Source organism: Bombus pascuorum, chromosome 6 (assembly GCF_905332965.1).
Source record: "Bombus pascuorum chromosome 6, iyBomPasc1.1, whole genome shotgun sequence".
In the NCBI taxonomy this organism is placed as follows: Eukaryota; Metazoa; Arthropoda; class Insecta; order Hymenoptera; family Apidae; genus Bombus; species Bombus pascuorum.
In genome coordinates, this window is record NC_083493.1 from 8438186 (window position 1) to 8450813 (window position 12628).

Here is a 12628-nt window from a genome sequence, read left to right on the forward strand (position 1 = left end):
CAATGTTCTGTACAAGAATAAGAAGTAGCTCTTTTGTACGTTTACCTCGTGCCTGACGCAACGTACATTTAATTAACATCGATCGGCTGTAAAGGAATGCTTTCCGATCGGTCGAGTGCAACAGGTGTGTTTGAAATGGATTTTTTTCGATGTAAGAAGAGAAATGCTTAGGAAAACCCTGTATGTATCATGAAAGCATTGGATGAAGTTGACTCGGTCAAATTTGTCCCAGCCAACTTCAACCAAATTAACCACAAATTAAATTAAACAGACATAACAATCACGTACGGTCTGAGCATTTCACGCGTTCAATGATCAATTATACATCTATGTACATACCACTCGCTAAATTGCGTGATAAACCTTCATTCGTAACGTTATTATGTATAATCGGGTCTGGATTATTCATACGGCCGACAATATTGCCAGCCGGTAAGTTCATTAATGTAGGAAATGTTTCCGATTGAAAGCAAGATATATAATTCACTTCCATTTTTAATCCTCAAAATATTGCGGTTAATGGACTTCTGGTTTTCTCGATCTATACGTCGACGATTTATGGATTTTCTCTGCTTTTGTTTCAGTGTGCAACATAACGTTGGACAGCAGACAGTTGTTCAGCAAATCGGATCGCGGCTTTGGGCAAATAAAGTCGCCGTCCCTTGAAGGACCATCAAGGTGTACCTACAGGTTTGTGCCAGACACTGGCCAACGAGTCGAGTTGCAGATCTATCGACTGATCTCCATCGGACGACATAACGGCACAGCGTAAGTAATTTTTATAGTATTTCGCCATTATTCAGGATAACCACTAGAGTACCTTTTCCATTCGGTTACATACAGATCGAAATATAAACATTATTTTTCGCCGTCAAACAGAAGTTCTGTATGGTGGAACTCGATAATCGAAGTAAATTAGAATTCCAATAAACCAATATAGGTTGGAATTTACGAAGTTTAAACGATATCTATGTTGGCAAAGAATGTTGCTTTTGGTGATATTTTTGTATGTTTATATGAAACATGAGGATTTATTACTGTTGGAATGTTTTTATGTTCTATTCTTTAATTGAGTTACAAGATTAACGTTTTCGTTTTGTGTCAGGATTTGTACAGGTGGATATTCGGTATCAAATTCCAACGTTGAATGGGAATTATTGGTTCCGATTGATTTACCTTTCTCTTTGTTAATTTTGTTAACTTATCATCGCTTTCTCATATTCTACCCTTTGCGATATTTTTACAATATGCTGTCTGGTTTATTGAAAATTATATTAAAATTTCAATCATATGTAGTAAATAAATTGTATATAATGGTCATAAATAAATCATAAATAAATTTTGCTTTATCACCCTTTTGAAATGTAAAGGATCACCGAAAGAAATTAATTATCAACAAATCACACCGAAATTGTAATTATCGACATGTCAAAAGGTAGCTTAATACATTCACATTCACATAGATAAAAATCGAACTCTATTAAAAGAATCTTGTTACATATACGTCATTACACGGCCGATAGAACATATTCACGACGCATATGTTTGTGTCAGCAAATGCACACGTGTAAAGCGACACATCACCCTCATAAAAATAGAAACATTCGAACAACAAGCTTGTCTTGTTTCCAGATATATTCGCTTAACAAACAAATTTGAAAATACAGAGGGACGACGTTACAACAATATACGCTAGTCACAGTCGCGTTAATAATTATATCGTTAATGCAAAACTGTAGCAAACGATAGAACGATGCATCTATGCACTGTTAAAAGCTATTCACTTACATTGGTCCAGCTTTTCAGCATTAATCAAAAGTGCTTTTGATCACTTTTGTCAAGCACATCGCTCTCGTTGCTTTTTTTGTATCGCGCTTTTAATTAAATTAAGTCCTGTACTTTGATACGCGTGTACGTGCACGAATGGCCTGCTCGAAATATATTTTTCCAGTGTTAAAAATTGTTATTGCAATAAATCTTGTTTCGTGACATTCGTTGATTCGGGCACTTGTCATGCATGAAACAATCCATTTCTCGTTACACGTGTCACTTGACGCGAAAGCTGTAATGACATAAAAGAGAAAAAGCGGTCAACAACGCGTGATGTTGTGCAAACTTCATTATTTAGAGTGCGCTAGCCACTTAACACCGAATTAACGAAAGAGCGTTAATTGTAAAATAAGGTGGTATAATGGCCATTTATACTAAACATGGTTTGTTCCTTTTTCGCTTAATAAATTATTACAACGCGATTAATATTACGACTGTAAAAGTATATTGAGTGAAATACAAAGTTTTTAACGCTAAGACCTGTTTGATTTTTCTTGGTGATAATATTGTTTGAAAGGAATGACATCAAGTGGTTTTATGAAAACATTTATAATAATTTTATTTAGCGTTAGAACTCTTTTTAAATCTTCTTTTGTAAGACTCAAATGTATCCTAAATCAACAAACCAAACAGTTGTACTACCAACATTTCGCCCCATCGTTTGAAGATTTTACGATTCGGTCAAAAGTCACGGTGAAAAATATCGAATCGATAGCACAGAAATAATGTTCCTTTAAAGCCAAGGTACGGATGCGGTCCGATCATCGAAAGAGGAATCGAGAGGGGGAAGGCTTCCAGTGGCCGATATGATTGGAGATCGCTCGTGTCGATGGTCGTTTCAATTTGTCATACTTCCGTTCTTACGAAGACTACCATCGCCGCCACACTTAAATTCCTCTCAACGTGTGTAGATGGAGCAACGCGACCTTAAGAAACGGCCGAGCGGTCTGGAAAGAAAAATTACCGTTTCTGAAAGCGTCTTTCCCGCCCCGTGCTCGAATAGGATAGCGAAGGAAGTTCGCAGCAGAGCAGAAGAGGCCTTCGACAAGCTTCGCGAAAGTTCTTACAATTTTACGGCGAGACTCATCCTCTTCGCTCGCTCTTTCCTTCCCTTCGCCGTCTAAGTGGAGCTTAGAGCGGGAATGCACGTCGCGTTCGGAAACGCTTACCCTCGAACGGTTTCCGTTCATCAGCTTCGACAACGTTAGCATAGTAATGGAGTGGAAATAAAAGGTCGAGATTAATTCGTATCGATTGCTTTCGTAATTGTTTTCAGTCAGTTTCGAAGATTGATTTGTAACATGATTTATGGGAGACATTTTTTTAAAACAACCGGAAACATGGAAAAACTTTATTTTTGAATAATATTTCACGTTTCAAATAATATTCCTTTTGTTAAGGTTATTCGGTGTATGTGGAATTAAAGAAACGCGTGGGTAAATTGTAAGGTATTGTAAGTATATATATTGTGAATATTAAAGCACAAAGTGTGGAATACAATGTAAGCTGGTCCACACTCTCACGCTAGCAATGTTACCCTGAGACTAAAAGAACCCCGAAACCAATGTCGCACGTGTACCGCTTATGGTTTATCATCGACGCATTCTTTTGTCTATGCGCTATAAATGACCTTAGCGCTTGAGAAAACCGAAGACCAGATGTAGAGTTTTCTTAGAAGTGGCGATCACTTCAACACCTTTCCTTGGTAAGCTTCATTTTACTTTTCTATTTGAATATTTACCGAACGTTACCAACGATCGAGCACACATTCTCATGTTTCTACAGTCGTGCATTTGTAGTTTTATAATTATTTCTACGTTACGCAAAGAAGTTTAGAGAAGGGGAAACGTGGCAACGATATTCCATATCCTGGATTTTTTCCCGCGGCGTTCCACGTTCCCTGTTGCTTATGCTTCGTTCGAGAATTCATACGCTCGACGAGATGCTTTTTAAGGAGAAGAAAAATCACGTTTCCTAACAAAGGATGAATATATAGAGTTTCGAAGTGCAGCAGGGGCAAGAGAACGAGCTCGAAGAAAAAGGTAAAAATAATCGTTCGCACAAGTCTCGCGTTGGTGCATTGTAGCAGCTACAATAATTCCGGATAAACTCGATAAGCCGCTAGAATGGAATACGTATTATGGCTTTTCGATACCTTCTTTCGCGCTTCTGCTCGTAGATAATTTAAATCTGACGTTCACCGCCGTAAGGCTTCGATGTATCGAGGCAAACAAATTACCTTCTCGACCTGTCGACTTTGCTTCATCTCTTGATAAATGTCGAAATAATTTATAGAAATCTCGATGCGCGCACGAGAAATGAATGGATCATTCGTTAAATAATAAACGATCAATTATTAAGCGAATTGCTCGATAAGTAATTTCGTAAATTTTCATGTGTATATGTGGGTATAACGTACTTTGTCCTCGGTTTTAAAAAAATGAATGAGAACGACAGGTCTGTTTAATAAACGATTATAAAACGTGGCGCATTTGGAAGCCGTCAGTGAAGTTCTCTTCCATGGCATGGAACTGCAAGCATTCAGCATTCACAGGACTGTTCATTACCACCATTCTTCTTTCGCGGCCGAGCCCGCTTTATTTTTCAAACTTAAACGATTTATCACCGAGCGTGTCCTCCTTTAACTAAAAGCGCAGCGAAAATGGAACTTGTAAAAAATATAAAAGCGCGGCTCGAAGTTTGCCCGTTAACGAAAGCGAGCTACGACGGTGGCTTGAAGCGAGAAATATCGTTACGCTCGCGCGTTCGCCTTTTACCTGTTCCTTGAACGTTGCCGTTTGAGAAATTGCAACGGCGGTCCTTGGAAAAATTGCGAAACCGACGTTTCTTCGCCGCCGGGGCATTTCTCACGCTAGATATCGTCCAAGAGCACGTTAATACCCTGTCGACTGTATCAGCGTGACCCGTACGTTCGAAAATTTATGATAACCCGCGAGGAACCATCGACGAAAGTAAAGTACTTCGAAACTGTATGAACTTTTCCAAAACGGGGACGAGTCCGGATACGGGCTACGATAGAATGTAATGGCTCGACGTGCCACACAATTTTACAACGGTCGTAAAACTCCACAGCTATCGTATTCTTCCGGTAGTTGCTCAATTACGGGCGTAAAACTGAAAGTAAAAGTTATTTGTTGTATGTCTGACCGCGCTCAGAGCTTCGCTACTTAACGCTCGTCTGACTGAGCACGGGGGTGTTCTACTGTTAGCTGGTTGCGTATGTTTGTACTTTCCTGTTCGATTGGTTTTAGAAAAATACAAATGGAATTCGACTTTTAGATAACAGTTATGAATTATATTATTTTATAATTATATATTATATTATAGCATACAAAAGTATTTCAACACTTTTATGTCCGTATTGTATGTGTTATACATTTTGAAATTTTATTACACACAATTCTTCGAATTAAAATTCTTCAGTTCTTCAAATATTGTAACGCACACCATGTATTCGCAGAAGACACAGCACTAAGAAGAACCAAGTTTAATTTGTCAAGTAGAACCTGTAACACGTCTGGCCAAGCACGCGCCTTTTCTACTTCTCGGAAACTTACCGCGTGCACACAAACGTGGTTGGAAAGAATCATGTTCTTTTCAGAAAAAAGACGACCACTCGAATGGTATATTCAAATATTTACCCTCCTTGGAGCCTTTTGCTCTACTGTACGTACATTTTGAAACGAAGGGCGCCGCGTCTCAGTGTCGATCTTTCTTCATCAGCTTTCCGCGTATTTTGCAAAGGTGCTACCGAGCAGCACATGAAATGAAATTACATCGCTCGATGGAATTTCGTTAAATCTGCTCAGGTTGCTGTTGGTGTGACTGTTATACGAGAAATCTTATAAATATTTGTTCGTAGTTGTATCTGAAGAGAAACTTTTTATAAAATGAAATCAGGATGAGTTGGTAAGGCGAGAAAAGGTGAAGGATAGAAAAATTATTCATTGACTATTTATGATTCTGATTAGTTTATTTAATGATTCATTGTTTACAATTGTTAATTGTGTTTATCCTTTACATATTGTGACCAGAGGTGAGAAACATGACATATAAGATCTATCTTTTATAAAGGAACAATTTTATAATTGAATATATTGTCAACCAGTTAAAAACTACGTCAAATTTTATATTACTTTACACGTGTATCTTTCTTTTTATCACAAAGAGTACTTACATCTCGTTTAATAATATATTTTCTGTTTAATTACACATTTCATTTATATTAATGAAATTAGACATTTTTTCATATATTCATATAATTTTACGCAAAAATTGACACCATAGCTTAGATTAATGTATCCCTTGGATATATCTCGATCTATGAAGGAATTTTTAGGATCGCGAGTTCCGTAAAGTTAAGCAAGGAAGCGAGATAGAATGGGGCCCGTGGGTGATGGATGACCTTAATTTTGCTATGATTACCGGTAGCTCGGGAATTTGTATGAAAATCGCTCACGGCTGCTTCTTTCACGATCCTGTACCATCGTCTTCTCCCCTTCTACCCCCTTTTCCGGCATCGTTCTTCTTTCTTTCGCGCGCTGTCCCCGTATTTTTTAATCGCTTTCCCGTTTCTCGTTAATTCAATATCGCTGACTCGAAAGGTGAATGACGCTGATAGACGCTTATGAAAGTCGCGTAATTTCGAACATGGTAAATTTTCATTGCTCTAACCAAGATCTTTTTTTCTTTTAAGTACACGAAAGAATTTTAGTTTCTTTCAGTTAGAGGAACGTAATTACAGGTCTCGAAATATAATTATAAAATACAACGTACCTCACCTTGCACCTTAATTTTTAAATTTTAGTGCGCGAGCTTTTTCATTACAGCTCTGCTGCGCTATTTACTCGTCGTCTTTTACCTTTTTCTCAATCCTTCCTAGTAGGACACGCTCTTATCTTCCACTCTACACGACCTTAACATTCACGTCTTGTTCCCTACATTCCCTTAGTATACCTCGTAACATTTCTTCCAGATAAACGTACGTTAGAAACATCCTTCGCCATAATAGCAGCGCACTTCCCACGCAAAGAAAAACTCATCTCATCCCTTTCAAATTCCATAACCGATATTCCATCTCGAATTAGATCGCATAAAAACCTTCGAACCCAACCCTTAAACATCGAACGAAAATTTTATCCCATGCCCTTTTCAGCGTTGCAAAATACACCGATATCTTCATATGCGGGACAGCCCTCAAGATAAAACCAATTTATTGTTTCGAAAACACTAGGTGGGTGCTCCATTCAGGTCCATTTGGTGTCTAGCGCGTGTTCCTCGAATTTCGCCCGATACAGTGCATTTCGTTCCATTCTCCGAGCCGCCATTCACGCGAAGCAGTAGCCGAAACATGGTGCCAACTAAGCTTGCGCCCGAAACGCGGGAAAAATTGATGCTTAATGCCTTCTTTCCCGCGTTGTATTATGATGGTAATCTCGAGAAGCACGAGGCGCCAGTGTTCCGAGCCGGTGTATATATGTATAATGGCAGGCTTTGAGCTCGCCAAGGGTGTAGACGTTGAAACCGTAGCAGGCGATAAAACGCGGATACCGTGTACGATGTTCGTTCGGCTTTAACGTTCCGCGGAAAATGCTGTGGCGTATTATACTTAAATTCACGCCTGTTGTCTGTTCCGCTACTGCACCTCGGCTATTATGCAACTCGTTTTCGTTTCCGTTTCACCGTGTTCAAAATGTTTCCTTTTATATCGGACTTGCTAGCGCCATGTACAAGTCTCGTCGCAGATGGTCCTGCAATGCGTACAAGGTGATAGCTGCGTAGTTGAGGGTTCTAAGGATTGGTTTGTGGATAGTATTAGATCGTAAGTGATCATGATAGTTTGCTTTGAATTCAAGTTGGGTGACTTTACTTTAAGGTATAAGCGTTTAAATATCGAGATGCTCTTTTCTGAGGATAGCACGTGTATGTTACTTTTAAAATACAAACGCTATGCAATATTTGTCTAACAACGTGTGAACTTTACAATTTTTCCTAGATCTTTAGCTTTATGATACAGTATGAACGATTTTATGTTTGACTAGTAGTTTAACATATTATCTGATTAATAGTCGGTAATCTTGTATAGTATCTGCGACATGGAAATATAATATAAAGCATTTAGAGTGATATTAGGAGTCCGAGGATTGAAAGCATCTCAGGGGTATCCTGACGGTGTTGAGATTAATGATTCTTTTTTGCCATATCATGTCTTCAAAAAAATTTCCCCTTGACCCAGATAAGAAATATTTTATGTTTCACTTTTGCTCGAAAAAGAAACTTCTTATTAAAGAGAAGGAAAGTTCCAAGTAAATTGTTAAGGAAGATATCCTGATTCAACCAGTGATAGCTTATTTTAACGGTTTGTTTATTATTTGGCAACGAGTAATTTGCCTGCGCGGACAACCGAGATTCCGCGTCCATTTGTCGTTGTAAAGCTGCCACTCACTCGACCCCGGTTAACAATGCGGAATGTGTACGCGTAGAAGTTGCGAAACGGGTATAAGATAATGTCAATGTGAAGCGTATAAATGTCTTGAACACGCGCGCAAGCCTTTATCGTTGCGCACACGTGGACCGGTAATAAATTACTTTCCGGGTAACTCTTCTAACGGAGCATTCCGCTTATGGAATGGATGCATTCATTAAAATAGACGTGTTTATCTACGTATTTCGAGCAAACGCGATAAATTTTAACCGTGAAATATTGCCTTAATCTTGGAAGCACTTTCAATCCTATTGCGCACAACTATGATACAATTTCGTCTCTAATGGATTTTTCTGCTTTTAAATAAGTTCCAAAGGATCATAAACATAAAATAGATGAAAAACGTATCGCTGGTTGACAATAATATTGGTGTAACTCGAAAAATGTCAAATTTTCTTTTATTACATATAAAGTTTATATTATGTTTCTAGTTTTGTTATGTAAAACGGCGTATTTATAATACCATTAATTTTCCGTCAGGGGGTTGTTATACTAATAAGACCGGTATTTAGTATTTTCAAAAATGTATATTTTAGAAAGCCTCCACTTTAAAGTTTACATTTATTCAGTTGTGTCGTTATCAATGCCAAGCGGTGATATCTAAACGAGCAAACTCAAACAGGACATCAATCAGCTGAATAAAACAGTGCAATAGATTATTCTTATAGTTCCTGCATCTCTTGTATTAATTCTCGAAATTATCTCCATGTTCCACAAAATAAAAAAAAAAAAGAATGAAAAATACAAAATAAAAGGAAAAAAGGAAAAAGCTAAACAGACGAAGAATTGTTGGGAGTTGCGCGTGAAACCAGCGGTGTAATTTAATTTCTAGCGCAACCAGGTCGGTAATCTGGCCGATATGAGCGAAACCCTGTGGGCCGCCATTTGTTTCATGTGCACTCGAAAAAAGCGAACTCGGCCGTGCGGTGCAACGATAATTTCCATTCGAGGAGTTCATCTCGAGCTTGCTGCATCATGGAAGGACCGACGCCTGGCTCGTTGCGGGCAGTATTATATCCGAGGGCAGGGTTTAAGTAGTTTCATAAATTACGTCACTTTTACAGCGAGATTACCTAATCCGCAACGGAGCGGGTCGGCTTTGGCTTCTCTCGTGAAAGCGTAGCCTTTACCCGAAAGCGTAGACCATCGTTGTAAACTCGTGCGGACAAAACGCGCGACTTCGTATCAAACAGTTTTCGTCTCGCGAAGAATGGATCTCGTTTCTTCGTGTCGGCTTTCTATTCAGACAGAATTCTGACCAAGCTAAATGGTGCTAGAAATTCATTAAATATTCAGTATTGTTATACTGTACGAAATTTTTTAACGTACTCACGTCTCTACCTCGCGGTGCTGGGTTTCAAAAAAAAAAAAAAAAATTGGATTCAACAGAGCGTGAATACTTTTTAAGACAAAGGCCACAACACTTTTGGTAGAAAGATGTTGAAAATGTCCGGAATGGAGTTAACGTGAGTAGAAATTTTTGCGTAAAAGGAGATTACAGCTAGAGATAAGTAAATGAGAATATTTCGTGAGTTATTCACAGTGAATCCAGATAGCTCGAGAGAAGAAAAAAGAAATGATTTTGATACAGTTCGGCTAGAAGTGGAAGGTTTCGCGGTGGTTTATCGATCCTCAACTACTCGCGGCGTTCGGTGAAGAGCAAATTTTCCATCGGTATACTCGCGAGATTTCCAGTCATCGCGGCCCGTTAATATTCGGCACGAAAGAAGCACTCGACACCGACGCGATGCCAATTACACGCACGGCCTGGATTTCGTGTTCCTGTTCGTATTAAAGACACTACTCCAACTTCGCTTGAAAGCTTCAAACAAATTCTAATTCCTACGAAACTGTATATATTTCTTAGAAGGCTAACCAATTATTTGGAACAGCTCCTACCATTTAAACACACAGATATATTTTTATGGCCTGTAACTCGATATATATATACGAAATAGACATAGATGAAAAAAATATATAAAATACAAATATAAAAAGAGTAAAATAGCATAGAGAAAATATTGAAGTAATTTTAGGAATATTTATCAAAGCAAACATCGATCGTATATGGCATATGCATACATTACAGTACTCACTAAATTCCATATCGATTAAAGCAAATTTGCAAACCAAAGAACAAATATATATATATTTTGATAAAACATAATTATGCCTTATAGTTTAAAAATCAACTATATCGGATTCTGACGAATGGCAAATATTTCTAATTAACGTTGCACATCGTTTGACTATGCTTTTTCCTCGATTAATATCCACAAATTTTTCTCCTTTATCTGGGAGCAAGGGTGTAGGAGGAACGAAATTATTGTTCGACGGTGGCGTGAACATGGTTAATAATTCGTGGAAGGCGATAGGATCGACAAAATACGACGGGGACGGGGCCCTCGGGTGAAAACGAGGATAGGCAAAAGTCCGGGGATTAGAGGTGGAATCCTAAACTACGGATAAATCGTCGGAACGATCGTTGGACGGCGTGGTACCTAGCAAATTCGACGCGCGTAATGCACGGAGAATCTAGCTAATAAATAATGGGACCATTGTTTCGTCCGTTGCAGTCGATCGTAAAATCACGAAGCGACCGATCTGTGCAGCTGCATTATTTCCATTGGGTCGCGTGGACGCTTGTCGACATCGATCCGGCGAAATTTGTTTGACGCGATCAATTGTCTCCTCTTCATTGTTCTCCTAGCCCGCCTCGCCGACATTTCTCTGGTCACGCGTCTAGATACCTTGAAAAATGCTCCATTCGAATCGATTTCCCTTTCACAAGGAGGATAATAATCGCGTGCAAGCTTCGACGATTCATCCGCCAGCATAATTACCTTCGATTCATGCAGCTCGCAGCCGCCATGACAAATAGCTACGTGTCCATTCGGTAGCTTCGTATTTCGAAATTTCGCCCGGGTTTCTATTGTGAACATATCTAATTAAAATGAGATTCGAAGCACCCAAGTTTTTAACACAGGTTCTTTTCATTTTGCGCAAATGTTTCTGTACTTCGTCGTCAAATTATATGCAGAAGCGGTGCTACGTGTAAAAACTCTTCAATCAAGCTACAATTAGTACGAAGCGTTAATGATCCTTTACCAAGCCGGGTATAAATTAAATAACGACGGACAAAAACGGCAGAGCTGTAGATGAAACCAATCTTTATGAAAGCTCCATCTCGTTAGTTACATTCATCAAAACGTAAAATCGTAGTTTAATAATAACACAGTATTTTGTTAATCGATTTTATCAGTTAGTAAGAAGATATTTATAAATCAGACCAATATGATTTCTATTATTTTTATATTATAACGTTGATGGAACCTAAACGACTCTGTTATAATTCAAAATCGTAAAGGATGCTAAAAAGCTTTGTTATAGTAATACCATAAGTAACATGATGTCAGACGTAATGTTCACCATAATGGCGAAGTTGAGCGTGAAAATTCACGGGCGAGGTAAACGTCCGGTGGAATTGAACGGCAATTAACGTGCCGCGAACTGTGCCGACCGCATCATTGTTTCCGATTCGAGGCTTGACCATTTCACCGTAGAATCTGTGGAACATCGTACGCGGCTGAAGCGCCACTGTTTTCAGAAAACTTCGGATCCAATTGGTGAACTTTCCGCATTACGACAATGCAGTTTGAGTTGGAGGATTCATCGAGGCTGCGCGCGCGCACAACCGAGTATCAGTAAATGAGAAAGAGCCTGGGTTTGGGCGTTGGTGTAAAGACACAGACGCTGCTTAGTTAGAAAAGAGGATAGACACGTCAGTGATGCGGCTCTGTTACTGATTACACGTCCCGTAAGTGAGTAAAATTTGTTTCACCAGGAATAAATTAGTTAATGGATCAGAGTGGAACCTATAGTTTACTGATTCTTCGCCTTAAGGACGTGGAGCGTCATTTTTTGGCACTTCGAAGGGAAAGATAGTTAAATAGATGTTACGAAGTAGTAAGATAGACAATGATAAATAAAACTGTCTTAAAATAATTTGGATGAGGATGGTTGCTACTGAAATGTTTCGAATTGTAATTTAAATATATTGCGATGAACATATTGATTGATTGTTAATTAGCGCTCTATGTAAAATGATCAATATACGATACGTAAACACTAAATTTATTTTCAATTAGATATTGCCAATCTATTTGAGGTGGAACCATTCTTGATAATCGTAACAATGTTGCTTTCCTGGGACATCTGCGCCACTTTGTTGTTTTGAAGTGTTAATTTAGTAAATGCATTATTGTACTTTGTTATATTAATTATTTCGCAACT

The 12628-nt window shown here is 38.6% G+C and overlaps 1 protein-coding gene across 11 annotated transcripts in view; it reads left to right on the forward strand.

The window, feature by feature from the left end:
- The window catches only part of LOC132907657 (uncharacterized), a 275382-nt gene that overhangs the window by 111311 nt on the left and 151443 nt on the right, over window positions 1-12628 (forward strand). For all 11 annotated transcript variants that reach the window (XM_060960955.1, XM_060960958.1, XM_060960947.1 and 8 more), the window contains exon 4: window positions 585-768. In XM_060960955.1, coding sequence (XP_060816938.1) covers window positions 585-768 — 184 coding nt within the window. The remainder of the gene's footprint in view (window positions 1-584; window positions 769-12628) is intronic.